At 43.2% G+C, this 13,053-nt stretch overlaps 1 protein-coding gene across 1 annotated transcript; it reads left to right on the top strand.

Annotated features, from left to right (window-relative positions):
- The first annotated feature begins 899 nt into the window (after nucleotides 1-899).
- On the top strand, nucleotides 900-1,841 carry LOC141474920 (olfactory receptor 4D1-like). The gene has a single exon (XM_074163032.1). The coding sequence runs from the start codon at nucleotides 900-902 to the stop codon at nucleotides 1,839-1,841; it is 942 nt and encodes a 313-aa protein (XP_074019133.1).
- The last annotated feature ends 11,212 nt before the right edge of the window (nucleotides 1,842-13,053 follow it).

Below are 13,053 nucleotides of genomic sequence, written 5' to 3'. Positions count from 1 at the left end.
CATATCCCAGGTCCTTACTGAATGTGAAGTCCAGGGCACACTTCTGCAGGATGTGATGAAGAGCCCAGGGAGTATTGTAACAACTTGTCTTTTCTCACTCTTCAGATTGCTTGTTTCACAGTATTGGAGAGAAATTCAAGAAACTAGGCATTCTTTTGCTTGATGAAATGTTCTTTTGTTTTCTAAGATCACATCCTGTGTGCCGTGAAACAGACCTGCCTGCAAAGTAAAGAATATGCAAGACATCCTGTTTCCTTACTGTACTACATCACAAACTACTCATTTTTTAATGCTTGCCAGAGCAGGAATCCCTTAGTGGCTATAGAAAAGCCATTTTTGTTCAGATCCAGGAAAGTTTGTACAGATTTCACAGTAACTTTTTTCCTAGCATCTACTTTGATGCTTAGACAGAATGATTTATGAGTGTGTTTTTATTTGTTTTATTTTCTCTTTGCAGTGTTCTGTGGAGGAGAGGAATCAGACAACTCTGAGACTGCAGACAAAGCAGCTCTATGTGGAATAAGGCCTCTTGATGTGTGGATGGAAAAAAGATAATACTAGAGATAAGCATAGTTGCACTGAGGAGAGGCCAAAGCCTGCATTAGTGCAGAAAAAGAAGTCTATGTATGAAGATGGCAATTAGTTGTAAAGTTACACTGGATTTTAAGGGTAGAGACGCAGAGGAGCCAAAGTGAAGATCAAAGAAAACAGTTCCTAACACCAAGACTACCTCCACTGAACAAAATTTCCATCGTATAGCGCAAGGATATAAGGAGGTTTCTAGGATGGGGGTTTCTGAGCCAGGGGAGGAGGATTATCTCTCCTGGTGTTGAAAAGCATACTTTTCTCAGCTTCCCTTCTCCATTCTTCCTCTCATAGGCATGCTCAGATGGGAACAAATGGAGCTAAAAAATGTAACCAATCCTGTGATGGAATTTGTCCTCCTGGGCTTCAACCACAGTCTTAAGATTCAGCAATTCCTCTTCGTGGTCTTTTTTATTGTCTACCTGATGACCTGCTTGGGAAACATCACCATCCTCATAACTGTTATCACTGACTACCACTTGCACACACCCATGTACTTCTTCCTGGCCAACTTAGCATTCACAGATATAACCGAATCGTCAGTAAATGCTCCCATTCTATTGTCAGGTCTCCTCTCCCAGCACAAAACTGTTCCATTCAAGGAGTGCATCCTTCACATGTTTCTCTTTCACTTCATTGGTGGTGCTCATATCCTCCTTCTTGCAGTGATGGCAGCTGATCGGTATGTGGCTATCCATAAGCCTTTGCAGTACTTGACAATCATGAACCATGAGGTATGTGTAGTTCTAGTTGCAGGGTCATGGGCAGGTGGATTAATTCATTCTGCAACACAGATAGCTCTGCTTCTCCCTTTACCTTACTGTGGTCCTATCATCCTGGACAATTTCCACTGTGATGTTCCACAAGTACTGAAATTGGCCTGCATTGACACCTACGTGACAGAGCTACTGATGGTCTCAAATGGTGGACTGCTTCTCATAGTAGTTTTTGTCTTGCTCCTCATTTCATACACTGTCATTTTAGTCAAGATAGGGAGGCAAGTCTCCGAAGGAAAGCACAAAGCTTTGTCGACATGCGTAGCCCAGATAATGGCAGTAAGTATAACATTCATTCCAGGAATATTCATCTATGCTCGCCCCTTCAAGACATTTGAACTGGACAAAGTGGCCTCCATCTTTTTCACTGTGCTTGTTCCATTGCTGAATCCCATGGTCTACACCCTGAGAAATACTGAAATGAAAAAGGCCATCAGAAGACTTGCTTTTAGGGTCATAAGAGATTTTTCCCAGGTTTAAAGATACATCTTCCTATGCTTTCTCCTTTGCCTATGAGATGCTTGTTCTTCCTGCCTGTTTGGTTTTCTCGAGTCATATATATTTTTCTACTTTCCATTTTTTTCGCAGTAGGATTTTAGTAGTGTGTAATGACAGTGTTTCCTAAAGAATGTCTAAGCCTGTAACTTGTGCCATTAATAGCCACCTGGAAACCTTCCTTCATCGGCTTCCACATTTGAAAGACTGTATATAGACAAACAGGAGTTTTTTGATTCTCATGAGTGTATTGCGACTGATTATCTACTAAGTTTTTGTTTACACTTCCTGTTTACACTGTACAGTTATATTCTAAAGGAGCAATTAATTCTATTTGATAGACAGTACCTGGCTTCTTTGTTTGTTCATACGTTAAATGTTATACTTCTTTAGACTGGGATAGTCCATATCAGATGAACCACTATGGAAGGAGGTAAGATCAGTTTTCCTAAAGCAATTGACACTACTATGAGGAGACATGCTTATAGTCTACAGGTTAAGGAATGTGAGGGTTTGGGGGTTACAGAAAAGATCTTGAAGGCTGCAGCTCCCTGAGATACTGTCAGACTGCTGGGCTGAGTCAGTACCAGACAGCTATCACAGAGAGGTAACTGTAACAGTCACTGAGTTAACAGAAACCAACCCTGTAATCAAGTACAATGAGAAAGAATTTTTTTTTTATAAAAAAAAATAGGTTTTGATGATTACTTTTTCATCTGAGGTAATGCATCCCCTCCCAACCTATTGTGCACCCCCAGCCTTCTAGCTGGTGGGGCAAAGTGAGGAGCAGAAAAGGCTTTGACTCTGCATAAGCGCTGCTCAGCAATAACTAAAACTTCCCTGTGTAATCAACACTGTTTTCCGCACAGATCCAATATATAGCCCCATACTAGCTATTATGAAAAAGAAATAACTCTATCCCATCCAAAACCAGCACAATTCCTTATCTATTAAAAAAAATTATTATTCATAGCCTTTTATGAATTTATATATTTAATTTTAAATATACATGTGTAAACATATTTGAACACAGATATAAATGTATATATATGTGCATGACAATGAGGGTAGGGTGGGGTACAGTTTCCACTGCTAAGTGGTGTCCTGGTACCTGTCACTTCTCATCCTAGATAAGGTTGTGTTCTGGTTAATCACGCAGACAGGGTAAGTTCTACTGAATTGCCCTCTGCCTTAAAGGAAGCCTTAGAAATCCTGGAAAACAGCTAAATTAATCAGTTGGCGTGTTGCTGGTCAGTATGTGATGCTTCACTATAGAATCACAAAATGAGTGTTTAGCATTGATGGATTATGCTTCTGCTTTAATTTAGCTTCTAACATTCACCTTCTAAAAGTCTGTGTTGAGTTTAATTTTCTGTTAACACTGCATGTATATATATAGTATATAATATATACTATACATTCAGTAACAATGTATAAATACAAAAGGGAATTAATTTCACTTAACTGAAGTCATGTAGATGCTGTATCTTTAAGTCAAAGCTACCCATTCTTTGTAGTTAGTGAAAAGAAATAAGCACCTCACAGTCCTGATTCATCTGACCAACCATACTGCCAACAGTAATTAAAAGAAACATTTTGGGGAAACAGGCAACGACAGAAAATGAGAAATGGGGAGAGATGTGTGGGACGGGGGAAGTTGATGAGTTTATTTGTTTTACACTTTCTGAAAGTATGTATCTTTGTCAGTGGACTATGGAGAACTCATCCTGAATACTCGTAAAATGCAGAAAATTAAGTGATCTGGAGAATTCTAGATGGTGGCTCTCCATCCCGGGCATTCTCAGATGAGAATGTCTACAAAACATGGGAAGTTAGAGGTTGTAGGTTCATTTGTTTTCCAGAAGCAAAGATTACCAGTCATTTAAATGCAGAATTAATCATGAGATCATAAAAACGTAGGTTGTTGGGTACCTTGAGATGTCACCTGGTCCAGGAATAATATGTGTTAAAATAAATTATTAATAAATGCTAATAAGGAATTATAAGTAAAGACATACGCCTTAAAGCTTTTACTAAGACCCCTGGGCATCTGAGTTAGCACTCCAGAACCACAGCTGCTGCCACAATTATCAAACCATCAACCTGGGAACCAGAAACAACCTGCACACTCTGAAGAGACAAAGAAAGCATTATCTAGAGGAGGCAAAGAGACAAAATCTTCTGCATCACCTGGTGCACCATGTTCACCCTCTGTCATCAGGTGGTGAGTGAAGCAGCTAAGGTCATAAGCAGTCTGGGGGGGATAATCCCTAGTTGCAGTCATAGGGACTAGTGTTGACAATCGGGCAGGGGTACAAATCGCTTAGTGGTTCTGGCATTTAAAAGAGCCAAACCTCTGGTGCATGCACAGCAGTACTAAATACATAGGCATGTGGGAGAGGACTCATGGCCAGAAGAGCAATTTTTCAGGTCAGAATGATGGACTATCAACAGAGCTTCTGAAAGGGAGATGCATATTGAAGCTATAGCGTGTGTTTGCTGGATTTTGCATCTGGGATTGCAACAAGCTTCAGAAATACCGAGTCCTGTTGTGGAGTGAAGCTAGGACTTGGACAACTGAAGAGCTGTTGGTACTTGTGAACAACTTGGGAAGACGGGGGCAAGAGATGTAGGGATTAGGGAAGTTCAGTCCTCAGCTGTCTTGCATTCACACATGATTCAGGGAGGGCTGATAAATTCTATGTCATTAAGAATAACCTTGAGAGAACTCAGAATCAATGAGGAAGACAAGTGCTATAGGCAATATGGTACTCGTTCAGTACAGGGACTTAAGTTGTTAATTGCTCACTTTGCCAGAAAATGAAGGACACTTGACCTTCAACTACACATAACAAGAAGGGTGAGAAAATAACTTCAGGGAAAAAGGGCAGATGTTTGTTTATGCTGAGTTTATCAGTAGAGATCTCGGAAACCGGGTTAGTGTTAGTGTGATTGGACTAGTAATGAGTGATTGTTTAATTTTGCTTAGACTGCCAAAACATTAATGAGACTAATGATGAAATTTTTTGGATCAGCGCGTATTCTTTGATGCCTATGACCAAATTGTGTTGGTAAGTGGTTAAAAGCCAAGAATCTCACTTCACTTAGATCCACAGGTAGACATCAGTATTACCCTAAAAACAGCATGCCACCCTCTGATGAAGATGTTGGCAGAACCGGCAAGGATTTAATCATCATCCTTCTAGCAGCAGATGAAATTTGTTTCTTTAGTAGCTACACAATCATTTAGGCTTAGGAATTCTCTATTAATCAGAAATAACCAGAGAATAAATTCAGAGAGCTTGGTTCATCTGTCCAGAGCTAGATACAATTAAAAGTCTGAGCTAGACACATAGAGCAGAATTCAAATAGACAAACGTAGTCTGAACCACTCTGATGGCACTGGGTGCTAGCTCAGACATCTCCACCAGAGTGGCTGGTGAGACACAGGACCCCTCTTTCTAGACCCGACACTGAAGGCCAGGCATGTTATTCTGGAGCGTGTAAAATTGCACTCAGCAACTGCGTTTGTCCGAGTTCCATCCTGTCGTTGTTGTTGAGACGGACAAACAACACGGACAGCAATCTTCAGAAGTTCAAGCAGTAACAGTCTACCTTTATTAGCACATGTATTTTCTTATATATTCTTTCTTAACACGTGTTCTTTTACTATTGGTTACATATTGTTATAACAATATGTCATTGGTTGTCTCTTGCAAAACATCAAAACTACTCCTTATCTTGTCAGTCTCCAGCTGGTACCTAAAAGTTGTTTTACTTCTCAGGATGTTTTCTACTCCCTTCTTTCTCAAGGATATACTTTAATCTCTGCAAGGTCAACTCCTGACTCCATTCCCACAATCAAGGGTTCCACGGACCCGCCGCAGTCCCCCACAATTCCCCCTTTTTGTATTTGTGCCAAAAATATCGCCCTCATCGTCCGCTGCAGGGCCCTTTGCAGCAAGGAGATGACACATGGCAACATTAATAGCACAACTACAACAATCAGTAAAATAACTAATCCCGTTCTTACTACTGACAACAACCATCCCGACAGTCCCCATCCACTAAACAATCTGTTCAACCAATCCCATCCATTGTCAACTTGCAGCTTTTGTACTCCTTCCTTTAACAACTGTATGCTTTTATGAATTGATTCAGAGTGATCTGACAAGTTCATGCAACACATTCCATCAATATCCTCGCATCCATGTCCTTGAGCTAACAACAAAAAATCTATCGCCGCTCTATTTTGTAGCGTAGCATGCCTAACTGAGTCTACATCTAATAGTAAGTTGCTTAATGCCTCAGATTCAGAGGTTGCATTTGTTTGCTTTGCTAGCCAGCATCCTAACTTATTCAAGGTACTTAACGCTTTGGCAGCAGCTGCTCCTGGTACAAACATAGAGGCTGCCCATATTTCACCCTTATTCCAAAAAGTGACTTGGTCATCACAGTCTTCATTGTAAGCATGGAGGCTCCTCTTAGCTTTTTTATAATAGCGATGTTGGTAAATCATGGACGTATTAGGAGTTAACAATGTTAAGCGTCCCAAACTGCATGATCCTCCTTTCATGTGAGAAGGTATGGCTCCCCAGGCTCAATCTCCACATATCAGGAATATACCCGGAGGTAGAGCCAAAGGGACATTTGAGGATCGAGAAATATTTGGGGAGGTAAAGTTACACCATACACTTGAATTTCTGTAAATTGACATACTTGAATTTACCACCCACGCCAAGGATTGGTTCTTTCCTGTATAACTGAAATACAGACAATAGTCCATTTTTATAGATCCCAAAAGTTCGAGCTCTTGAGGTTCCAAAGGCACTTTAGGCAAATAAGGCACCCATGCATCCCATGTATTAACCAACGACTCGTTCTGAAAAGTTGCCCGTGCTTCATGTGGTACCGGCCACTTGTCCACTGGAACACCAACGAGGCATGTAGTAAACGGATTCTCTGGTGATGCAGTGGCCAGACATATGGAATCTTGGCCAGTCATGTTGGCTAGAGTGATCCATCCATTGGTCCTTGTCTGCATTGGCATCCAAAATGCGTTGACTACGGCACACATCATGAGGAAGATAACAGAGGCTTCACATTCTGTGCAGGCATCCATTGCAGCCCGTGATCTGTGGAAACACAAGCATAACCTCTTCCCCAAGTTAATAGATCATGCGGACCCATCCACTGACCCGTACATAGATCCCGCAGTAACACCTTTGCCCCTGGACCCACCCCTTCCTGAGTTACCAGGGAATTGAAATGGCGAAGGATGGGTGGTGTTGGGGTCGGAGAATCATCAGAAACCTGTAAAAAATTTAAAACATACATAGCTTTAGCCAATCGTGCATCAGGTGGTTCACCCAGCATTCCCCCTTTTTGTTTTTGGAGGAAGCGCTTGAGTGTACTGTGGGCTCGTTCTACAACGCTTTGTCCTGTGGGAGAATGGGGAATTCCAGTAACATGGGATATCGCCCAAAGCTGCAAAAATAATGCGACTTTCTGAGACACATAAGCCGGGCCATTGTCTGTCTTAACTTGTTGGGGAACACCTAAAATGGAAAATGCACATTGCCAATGGCAGATGACATCACGTGCAGATTCCCCAGTATGAGCAGTGGCAACAAGAGCTGATGAAAAAGTATCTATAGAGACATGCACATATTTCAAACGCCCAAATTCGGGTACGTGCGTAACATCGGTCTGCCAGATCTGCAAGGCACGGAGGCCACGAGGGTTGGTGCCATAGTAAATAGGGACATGATGGCCCTGACAATCAGGGCATGCAGCAACAATGGCACACGCCTCAGAATTGGAAATATGAAATTGGCGTTTCAGGGCCCGATAGCCCTGATGGTAAAAATGATGTGAAGCTATTGCCTGTTGTTTAATATCGGGAACAGGTCCTAATGCCACTGCGGACACCAAAGCATCTGCTTTTGCATTTCCTTCCACTATAAAACCCGGTAACGTAGTGTGACTTTTAATATGCATGACATAATATTCATAGTGACGTTTCTGAATTTCCAACCATGATAGCTTCAGAACCCCAAACAGCGTTTCATTAGACACATGCCCTAACACAGCTTTATCCAATCATTGTACCAGTCCAGCCACATAAGCAGAATCCGTTATGATGTTTACTGGGCCAGGGAAGTTTTGAAACACCATGGCCATCGCCCTAAGTTCAACCACTTGTGGTGAGCCTTCTTGATGTTCGATTTTATGCTACCATTGTGGTCCGTCTTTCCAAACGATGTCCGCTTTTCCTGTTTTCCCTGATCCATCCGTAAACACCGTGGGTCCCTCTACTGGATCCAATTGACTCAATTGTTTCTGACCAAATCTCACCTGACTTCCTAGTTTGACCAATGGATGTGAGGGCAAATGATAATTTATTTGCCCTGTATAGTTCATCATGGCTTCTTGTAAGGCAGAGCTGTTGGCCATGCACCATTCAAAATAATCACTCTGCACTGGGAGTACAATTTTTTCCGGGTCTCTCGCCATTAATTCCATACAGCGTGTCCTGACTTTTATAATTACTTGAGCCACCGGCTCAAAAAGGCCAGGGGCTGTCTTTTTTGTTTTATTTGGCAAGAAAACCCACTCCAAAACATGTAGAGAATCATCCCACTTCTCATGCCATTGTGCAATCATGGCAAAGGGTACCAACTGATCAATCAAAATGATTGCCTGGACAGGCACTGTCAGTTCAATTCTCCATACGTGTTTGCTACTAATTGCTCACTCAATGTCTGCAACTGTTTTTTGTGCACCTACCGTCAAGGTGTGTGGGGCAGAAATATCTGTGTCTCCTTGCAGTAGTTCAAATAACGGTTGCAATTTAGAAGAAGGAATCCCCACGTAGGGTCGAATCCAATTAATCATCCCTGCTAATTTTTGCACATCATTTAATGTTTTCACTTCCACTTGCAATTGTATGGGTTGTGGCATCACCATTTGAGTTAAGATTTTCATACCTAAATAGAGCCATGGTTGCTGCCGCTGCACCTTTTCAGGCGCAACAATTAGTCCATATTGGCACAGAGATTCTTGTGTTTTGTTCTCCATCTCAATTAACTCCTGTGGAGTTGCTGCAGCTAACAGAATGTCATCCATATAATGATAGCAATAACCTGATGGGAACAAAGTACGTACTGGACTCAATGCCTTTGCCACGAACCACTGGCAAATTGTGGGTGAGTTTTTCATACCTTGCGGTAACACCTTCCAATGATATCTTTTTGCAGGTTCCATATTGTTTATGGATGGTACAGTAAAGGCAAATTTCTCCATATCTTGATCTGCTAAAGGAATCGTAAAGAAACAATCTTTCAAGTCCATTACAACAATTTCCCATTGCATCGGAATCATGGTGGGAGAGGGTAATCCAGGTTGTAAAGCTCCCATGGTTGCCATAACCTCATTAATCTTCCTCAGATCATGTAACAATCTCCATTTTCCAGATTTTTTCTTTATAACAAACACGGGGGTATTCCAAGGGCTGTGTGAGACCTCTATGTGTCCTGCAGCTAGTTGTTCTGCTACGAGAGACTGCAGGGCAGTGAGTTTTTCTTGACTGAGGGGCCACTGATCGACCCACACCGGTCTTTCAGTTAACCATCTTAATGCCAGAGTGGGTCGAGAAATGCCCTGCAATACAGTGCACCCCTACTGAAAATCCGTTGTTATCCGTACTCCCCATTGCCCTAAACAATCCCTTCCCCACAAATTTAATGGGGCCGAGGTCACATAAGGTCTCACTGTAGCCCTTTGACCTTCAGAATTAACAATCGTAATCGGTTTGGCTGATATTAAGCTATTTGCAACTCCTCCAAGTCCTGCCACCCCCAAGGTGTTTGAGGCCAAAGGCCAAGTATTAGGCCATTCGTGCAGTGAGATGATAGTCACATCCGCCCCTGTATCGAGTAACCCAGTCAGTTTCACCTGATCGGGGGTAACGCTGTTCATCATGAGTGTACAGATCATTTGCAGCTGTTTCTCCGACACTGTCTGAGTCCAGAAAACAAGTGGTTTTCCTGTTGATCCAAATCCGCCGTCACTGCGAACAACCTGTTCAGTCCTGGGGACACAACTCATAAATGGCACAAGTTGAGCTAAGCGTGTTCCTTTTTCTACTGTTACCGGTGGGGTTGCTGTTGATACCATAGCACAAATTTGTCCTGTAAAATCGGCGTCAATAACTCCAACATGCACCATGAGTCCTTGTAGGGTGGTACTTGATCTTCCTATTAGTAAAGCACTCAGTCCCCAGGCATCTAAGGGCACTTTGTGCACCCCTTGAGTCGTTATAGTCACTGTGTGGGTGGTGGATACATCCATCCCGGCTGATCCACTGTTTTCCCTGATAGCTTGTCATAGAGGGTTGCGTCTGCACTGACCCTAGAAATGGGTTGCCAGGATTGTAGGGCATTTGCGTACAGGGCATTTGTGTCTGCACGCGCCCCTTTGCGCTCTTCTTGCCGTTTCCCGGCTGTAATGGTTGGCCATTAAGGTGATATTTAGAGTGACATTGCTTAGCAACATGTCCAACCCTTCCACACCTATAGCAATTCATTTCTGCTGTGTCCCCCGCCGTATTGACTTTTCCCGAGCCAGTTCCTCCCGTTTTTTTCTTGGGGCATTCAGCTTTTACATGACCTGTTTGACCACAGCCATAGCATTTTTGGCCCTGTACTCGCATGGCTGCCATTGCGGCAGCGAGTGCAATCATTTTATGCTCCACAGATCCAACCTTGGCACAAGCAGTAATCGTTGCCTCTAAGGCTGGGTCTCCTGGTAATGCCTCAACTATTTTTTGACAGTCTGCATTAGCATTGTCGCGAGCCAATTGTTTCACTAACATTTCACGGAGGCGCGCATCAAACACTTGATGTTCAACAGCAGCTTGTAACTTTTCAACAAAGGAGAGAAATGGTTCTCGAGTGCCTTGTTTAATGGTGGTATATTTTTGTTTTGGTTCTGTCAATTCTGCAGTGCGAATTATTGCCTCGATGCCTATATTTTTTACTTGTTCAAGCACCAAGGGGGGCCACTGCGCTTGATGCTGTGGGTTATTGAATTGCCCAGCACCCATTAAAACATCAGCACCATTGCCATAGCGAGGATCACCCTGTGGAAACTGCAGATTCGCTACGGCCTGCGCCTCAGCCCTTTGCTGCCCAATATTTCAAAACACTGCAAGCTGCACAGGTTGAAAAATGATCTGAGCAATATGAGTAATATCATAAGGGGTCATAGCTTCCATTGACAATAATTGTATCAGTTGCATTACTGCCGGGGAGTTGGGGCCATACTGGGCGGTGGCCTTTTGTAAATCCTGAATCACCTTCCAGGAATAAGTAGCATGCTCATGAGGCTCCCCTGCTGCTGGGTCATGATACACCACGGGAAACGCTGCAGGCCCAGCAGTCTCAACATTCAAAGGTTCATCAGTGGTGAGGGGAACGGATATATTCTCTGATAAATCCCAGTCGCCCAACTCCATAGCTTTAGCTTTGACCTTTTTCCAGAATCGCACAGGATTTCGCGGTCTAGCCGTAATTGAGGCTGGAGGTAAATCCCAAGTACGAGGGTATTTTGTTCTACACTCTGCCCCCCCTTGCTCAGAACGTTTTACTGGTGCAGGGGTATGCAAAGGGGGACCCGGATTCTCAGGGACTACCTCCTCAAGCTCATTTTGCCCTGTCATAGGATCATCCTGATCAACATTAACGTCCGAATCCTCTGGCAGAGGTGGATACAAAAAGGGGTTAAGTGACGGCCGTGCCTTTTGCTCTTCCGCAATCGGCACTGGTGGAGCAGAGGGCTGCACACACTCTCCTGACTTAGATACAGGGAGTCCCTCCTGCGGCCACACATATCCTGAATCTGCCGCTTGTTTATGTGAGTCTCTTGCCGCTTCTATCTGTTCTCGGGGCAGCACATACTTATACTTTTTTCCTTCGGAAAGCCGTGTCCCGCCCCCCCATCTTCTTTCTTGGTTACAGGGGGTTTTAGGACCGGGGGTTTTGGGACCGCAGATGGATCCACCCCTCCTTTTAAGTCCGGCCCGAAAGGATCAGGGAACTCATTTTTTCCCACCATCTCCGCCTGCTCCCTCTGCTCTTTAAGCCCTTTCAAAGTCTCTAGTAGCAAACGCCACGTTGCCTCTCGTAGCGCCATCAAACAATTTATCACCCAAGTCCTTCAACTGTGATACACTAAACGCTGTGACAGTGGTAACTTCAATGCCTTGTCTTTTGCCCCAGAGCAACATTTTCCGTAAAGTCAACTCAGGGAGGTCCACGCCTCGCCGTTTCAAAAGCAACTGCCACATAGAGAGTATGATACCCTCTTCTTTGGACAAGTTCCCTCCCATGTTCCCAGTAGCTCACCTCTCCAGGTGTCTTATTCACGTTCCGGATCAATCAGCAGCTCTCTCTGCCGCTCTCAGCTATACTGGGCTCCGTCTCCACGGCTATCTCCAGCTGTCTTTTTTCCTATCCAGAATCACATCTGGGTCACCAGATGTCGTTGTTGTTGAGACGGACAAACGACACAGCCAGCAATCTTCAGAAGTTCAAGCAGTAACAGTCTACCTTTATTAGCACACGTATTTTCTTATATATTCTTTCTTAACACATGTGTTCTTTTACTATTGGTTACATATTGTTATAACAATATATCATTGGTTGTCTCTTGCAAAACATCAAAACTACTCCTTATCTTGTCAGTCTCCAGCTGGTACCTAAAAGTTGTTTTACTTCTCAGGATGTTTTCTACTCCCTTCTTTCTCAAGGATATACTTTAATCTCTGCAAGGTCAACTCCTGACTCCATTCCCACAATCAAGGGTTCCACGGACCCGCCGCAGTCCCCCACACCATCCCTACACTTCCTAAGAGGAATTATATCTTTTTCCTTCCACTCTATCCCTCAGGTTGCTATGTTGACTTATTCAGGTGTAGATATATATATCAGCAGCATTGTAAATTATTCAGTATGAGCACCCCCTTAAATAACTCATGAAAAGATGGCTTCACTGTAGAAAAGACCAGAATGAGCCGTCACACTCACAGATTGTGATTCTTGGGTCTCCTGTAAGCTGCTTCTTTTTGAACTAAATAATTTAAAGGACTGAAAAGAGATAAATTAAGAAATTCATTATGTAATTTTCCTGGTAAATT

This window comes from Numenius arquata, chromosome 23 (genome assembly GCF_964106895.1).
Source record: "Numenius arquata chromosome 23, bNumArq3.hap1.1, whole genome shotgun sequence".
Classification (NCBI taxonomy): Eukaryota; Metazoa; Chordata; class Aves; order Charadriiformes; family Scolopacidae; genus Numenius; species Numenius arquata.
Note: the sequence above shows the minus strand (reverse complement) of the source record. Positions and strands in the feature narration are given on the sequence as shown.

Excerpts from the sequence above, each read along its gene's own strand:
- LOC141474920 (XM_074163032.1), top strand. The coding sequence starts at position 900 with ATGGAGCTAAAAAATGTAACCAATCCTGTGATGGAATTTGTCCTCCTG.